Source organism: Callorhinchus milii, unplaced genomic scaffold (genome assembly GCF_018977255.1).
Source record: "Callorhinchus milii isolate IMCB2004 unplaced genomic scaffold, IMCB_Cmil_1.0 Scaffold888, whole genome shotgun sequence".
Taxonomy (NCBI): Eukaryota; Metazoa; Chordata; class Chondrichthyes; order Chimaeriformes; family Callorhinchidae; genus Callorhinchus; species Callorhinchus milii.
The window spans coordinates 1-6,204 of record NW_024705629.1 but is presented as its reverse complement, the minus strand read 5'-3'; the positions used below and the strand labels follow the sequence as shown (position 1 = coordinate 6,204).

General features: G+C 67.4%; 1 protein-coding gene across 1 annotated transcript; it reads left to right on the top strand.

Moving 5' to 3' along the window:
• Nucleotides 1–1,307: 1,307 nt before the first annotated feature.
• On the top strand, nucleotides 1,308–3,256 carry LOC121852523 (proline-rich protein 2-like; the record flags this gene model as incomplete). Its single annotated transcript, XM_042346490.1, has 2 exons — nucleotides 1,308–1,625; nucleotides 1,831–3,256. Coding segments are annotated over exons 1-2 (1,744 nt in total), but the record flags the coding sequence as incomplete, so codon positions are not given.
• Nucleotides 3,257–6,204: the final 2,948 nt, after the last annotated feature.

Sequence of the window (6,204 nt, the reverse complement as noted above, 5' to 3'; positions counted from 1 at the left end):
TGGGAGTAGGTCAGGCGGAGATACGTGAGGATCAGACTGCGACACCTCCCACCCCGAGCCGAAGGCCCCATCACACGCTCGGTCGTTACGGCACACAGGGAGGTCATGGGTTTCCGCGAAAGGTTTCAGCCGGGAGGGGTGTACGTACCAACGGCGTTTTCCCCATTTAATCTGGATACACTGGGGTCGCGCAATACGCACGATTTCCACAGGTCCACTCCATGGTCTCAACAACTTAGGGGACGTGGCCAACGGTGCATGTGGGCAATGCAGCCAGGCCTTATCGCCTGTTTTACAATCGTGCGTATACACTTTCCGTTCATGCAACCTTTCGTTAGCGACCTGGCGCGACCTCGAATTCAACCTTGCAGCCTCTCGCACTTCAGCCAGCTTGGCGATATTAAATTTGATGTGGTTGGCCAATTTGGATTTCGCACGTGGCTGGGAAATCCCCAGTTGGACATCCATAGGCGGATCAGCCTCCCGCCCATACATGAGAAAAAATGGGGAAAACCCCGTTGCCGCATGGGGGGCCATACGATAGGCCGCGAGTACCCCGGGTACCTGTAAGTCCCAATCAACCTGATTGTTGCAGACCTGTTGGCACAGCATAGAAGTAATCGTTCTGTTTAGACGTTCAACCATTCCATCAGTCTGCGGGTGGTACGGGGAGGTACGCACTTTTTTTGTACCCAACAGGTCACACACCTCGCGCAACAAAACGCTCGAAAAATGCTTTCCTTGGTCCGTCAGCAAGCGTTCTGGGGCGCCTTTGTCCAAAACATAGCCCTGGACAAAGGCGTCCGCCACCGCCGCAGCCGACTGGTTGGCGAGTAGCCACGCCATAGGCCATCGGGTGAAGTATTCTACGCCGACCAGCAGGTATTTGTTACCCCTAGGTGTAGCGGGAAAGGGCCCCAAAATGTCGAGCGCAACCAATTCGTTCGTGCGCGAAACCTGAAAGGATTGCAGCGGTGGATTAGCCGCTATCTGTGGTGGTTTCCTTCGAGCGCACCCCACACATCCCTTGAGGATGTTCTCCACGTCGCTCCCCATACCCGGTTGTTGTCTGCTAGGGTTGTTGTCTGCTAGGGTTGTTGTCTGCTAGGGTTGTTGTCTGCTAGGGTTGTTGTCTGCTAGGGTTATTGTCTGCTAGGGTTGTTGTCTGCTAGGGTTGTTGTCTGCTAGGGTTAATAATAATAGTCCCGTTGGAGTAGGGCAAGCGTTTTGTGAAATCCCAAATGCATGAGGCGTTCGTGAGCAGCCAGAACGACCCTACCCCGTAAAGCAGATGGCACAACGAGCGTATGGCGCCGGGACATATTGTCCCACTTCATCAGGAGGCCCTGTCTGACCACCCACCAACTGACCCGCGTCTCCCCCCCTCGGGAGCCTCCGCCTTCCGCCGCAGCGTGAGTAGGGAGCTGTCGGCCATTTGGAGACGGCCCTACTCGATAAGAGGTAACGCGAGTAACGAGTCCCCGCCCGTGGGAGCGGCGGGCAAAACGACCTCTGGAGCATCAGTGGTGGCGAGCAAAACTCCCGCGCGAGCGGCGACAGGGGGTTTACACCGCGCCGATCCCAGAAAACACGCGCATTCCGAGCGAGGCGGCAATCGCGACAAGGCATCCGCATTCGAGTGCCGCAATCCCTTTCGGTAAATCGTCGTGAACTGGTAGTCTTGTAGGACCTCCAGCCATCGGGACAATTGGCCGGAGGGTTGCGCCACCCGCATTGCGTATTGGAGAGCCGCGTGGTCCGTACGAACAGTAAAATGACGTCCGTAGAGATACGGTCTGAATTGCTGTATAAAAAAAACGACACCGGCAGGCAGCAACCCCCGGCAGGCAGCAACCCCCGGCCGGCAGCAACCCCCGGCCGGCAGCAACCCCCGGCGGCAGCAACCCCCGGCCGGCAGCAACCCCCGGCCGGCCGGCAGCAACCCCCGGCCGGCAGCAACCCCCGGCCGGCAGCAACCCCCGGCCGGCAGCAACCCCCGGCCGGCAGCAACCCCCGGCCGGCAGCAACCCCCGGCCGGCAGCAACCCCCGGCCGGCAGCAACCCCCGGCCGGCAGCAACCCCCGGCCGGCAGCAACCCCCGGCCGGCAGCAACCCCCGGCCGGCAGCAACCCCCGGCCGGCAGCAACCCCCGGCCGGCAGCAACCCCCGGCCGGCAGCAACCCCCGGCCGGCAGCAACCCCCGGCCGGCAGCAACCCCCGGCCGGCAGCAACCCCCGGCCGGCAGCAACCCCCGGCCGGCAGCAACCCCCGGCCGGCAGCAACCCCCGGCCGGCAGCAACCCCCGGCGGCAGCAACCCCCGGCCGGCAGCAACCCCCGGCCGGCAGCAACCCCCGGCCGGCAGCAACCCCCGGCCGGCAGCAACCCCCGGCCGGCAGCAACCCCCGGCCGGCAGCAACCCCCGGCCGGCAGCAACCCCCGGCCGGCAGCAACCCCCGGCCGGCAGCAACCCCCGGCCGGCAGCAACCCCCGGCCGGCAGCAACCCCCGGCCGCAGCAACCCCCGGCCGCAGCAACCCCCCCCCCCCCCGGCCGGCAGCAACCCCCGGCCGCAGCAACCCCCGGCCGACAGCAACCCCCGGCCGACAGCAACCCCCCCGCACCCCCGCCGACAGCAACCCCCGGCCGACAGCAACCCCCGGCCGACAGCAACCCCCGGCCGACAGCAACCCCCGGCCGACAGCAACCCCCGGCCGACAGCAACCCCCGGCCGACAGCAACCCCCGGCCGACAGCAACCCCCGGCCGACAGCAACCCCCGGCCGACAGCAACCCCCGGCCGACAGCAACCCCCGGCCGACAGCAACCCCCGGCCGACAGCAACCCCGGCCGACAGCAACCCCCGGCCGACAGCAACCCCCGGCCGACAGCAACCCCCGGCCGACAGCAACCCCCGGCCGACAGCAACCCCCGGCCGACAGCAACCCCCGGCCGACAGCAACCCCCGGCCGCACCCCCGACAGCAACCCCCGGCCGACAGCAACCCCCGGCCGACAACAACCCCCGGCCGACAACAACCCCGGCCGACAACAACCCCGGCCGACAACAACCCCCGGCCGACAACAACCCGGCCGACAACAACCCGGCCGACAACAAGCCGAGCCGACAACAAGCCGAGCCGACAACAAGCCGAGCCGACAACAAGCCGAGCCGACAACAAGCCGAGCCGACAACAAGCCGAGCCGACAACAAGCCGAGCCGACAACAAGCCGAGCCGACAACAAGCCGAGCCGACACACGTGCACGCACGTGCACACACGTGCACACACGTGCACCCACGTGCACACACGTGCACACACGTGTGCACACACGAGCACGCACGCGCATGCACGCACGCGCACACACGTGCACGCACGCGCACACACGTGCACACACGTGCACACACGTGCACGCACGTGCACACACGCGCACGCACGCGCACGCACGCGCACGCACGTGCACGCACGCGCACCACGTGCACACGCGTGCACCCACGTGCACGCGCGTGCACCCACGTGCACGCGCGTGCACGCACGTGCACCCACGTGCACGCACGTGCAGGCACACGCACGCGCACGCACGTGCACGCACGTGCACGCACGTGCACGCACGTGCACACACGTGCACGCACGTGCACACACGTGCACACACGCGTGCACACACGTGCACGCGTGTGTACACACGCGCACGCACGCGCACGCACGCGCACGCGCGGCACGCACACGCACGCGCACGCACGTGCACGCACGTGCACCCGCGTGCACACGCGTGCACACACGTGCACGCGTTTGCACGCACGCGCACGCACGCGCACGCACGCGCACGCACGCGCACGCACACACGTGCACGCCGTGCACGCGCACGCACGCGCACGCACGTGCATGCACGCGCACGCACGCGCACGCACGTGCACAGACGTGCACACACGTGCACACACGTGCACGCACGTGGACGCACGTGCACACACGTGCACGCACGTGCACACACGTGCACGCACGTGCACACGCGCTCACGCACGCGCACGCACGCGCACGCGCGCGCACGCACGTGCACACACGTGCACACACGTGCACCCACGTGCACACACGTGCACACACGTGTGCACACACGAGCACGCACGCGCATGCACGCACGCGCACACACGTGCACACACGTGCACGCACGTGCACGCACGTGGACGCACGTGCACGCACGTGCACGCACGTGCACGCACGTGCACCACGTGCACACACGTGCACCCACGTGCACACACGTGCACACACGTGTGCACACACGAGCACGCACGCGCATGCACGCACGCGCACACACGTGCACGCACGTGCACGCACGTGCACACACGTGCACACACGTGCACCCACGTGCACACACGTGCACACACGTGTGCACACACGAGCACGCACGCGCATGCACGCACGCGCACACACGTGCACACACGTGCACACACGTGCACGCACGTGCACACACGCGCACGCACGCGCACGCACGCGCACGCACGCGCACGCACGTGCACGCACGCGCACCCACGTGCACGCACGTGCACCCACGTGCACGCACGTGCAGGCACGTGCACGCACGTGCACGCACGCGCACGCACGTGCACGCACGCGCATGCACGCGCACGCACGCACACGCACGTGCACGCACACGCACGCGCACGCACGTGCACGCACGTGCATGCACGTGCACGCACGTGCACACACGTGCACGCACGTGCACACACGTGCACCCACGTGCACACACGTGCACACACGCGTGCACACACGTGCACGCGTGTGTACACACGCGCACGCACGCGCACGCACGCGCACGCGCGCGCACGCACACGCACGCGCACGCACGTGCACGCACGTGCACCCGCGTGCACACGCGTGCACACACGTGCACGCGTTTGCACGCACGCGCACGCACGCGCACGCACGCGCACGCACACACGTGCACGCGCACGCACACATGTGCACGCACGTGCACACACGCGCACGCACGCGCACGCGCACGCACGTGCATGCACGCACACGCACGCGCACGCACGTGCACAGACGTGCACACACGTGCACGTGCGTGTGCACGCACGTGCACGCACGTGCACGCACGTGCACGCATGTGCACGCACGCGCACGCACGCGCACGCACGTGCACGCGCGTGCACGCACGCGCACGCGCGTGCACCCACGCGCACGCACGTGCACGCACGCGCACGCACGTTCACGCACGTGCACACACGTGCATACACGTGCACGCACGCGCACACACGTGTGCACACACGTGCACACACGTGCACGCGTGTGCACACACGTGCACACACGTGCACGCACGTGCACGCACGTGACCACGTGCACACACGTGCACGCACGTGCACGCACACACGTGCACGCACGTGCACGCACGTGCACCACGCGCCACGCACGCGCACGCACGCGCACGCGCCGCACGCGCACTCACGCGCACGCACGTGCACGCGCGTGCACGCACGTGCACACACGTGCACCACGTGCACACACGTGCACACACGTGTGCACACACGTGCACGCACGCGCATGCACGCACGCGCACACACGTGCACACACGTGCACGCACGTGCACACACGTGCACACACGTGCACCCACGTGCACACACGTGCACACACGTGTGCACACACGCGCACGCACGCGCATGCACGCACGCGCACACACGTGCACACACGTGCACACACGTGCACGCACGTGCACGCGCGTGCACGCGTGTGCACACACGTGCACACACGTGCACACGCACGCAAACACGTGCACACACGTGCACACGCGTGCACACGCGTGCACACGCGTGCACACGCGTACACACGCACGCGTACACACGCACGCGTACACACGCACGCGCACGCACGCGCACGCACACACGTGCACGTCTGTGCACGCACGCGCACGCACGCGCACGCACGCGCACGCACGCGCGTGCACGCGCACGCACACACGTGCACACACGTGAACACGCGTGCACATACGTGCACCCACGTGTGCACACGCGTGGACGTGCACGCGCGCGCACGCACGCACGCGCACGCACGCACGTGCACGCACGTGCACGCACGTGCACGCACGTGCACGCGTGTGCACGCACGCGCACGCACGCGCACGCACGCGCACGCACGCGCACGGCACGCGCACGCACACACGTGCACGCGCACGCACACACGTGCACGCGCACGCACACACGTGCACGCACGTGCACCAC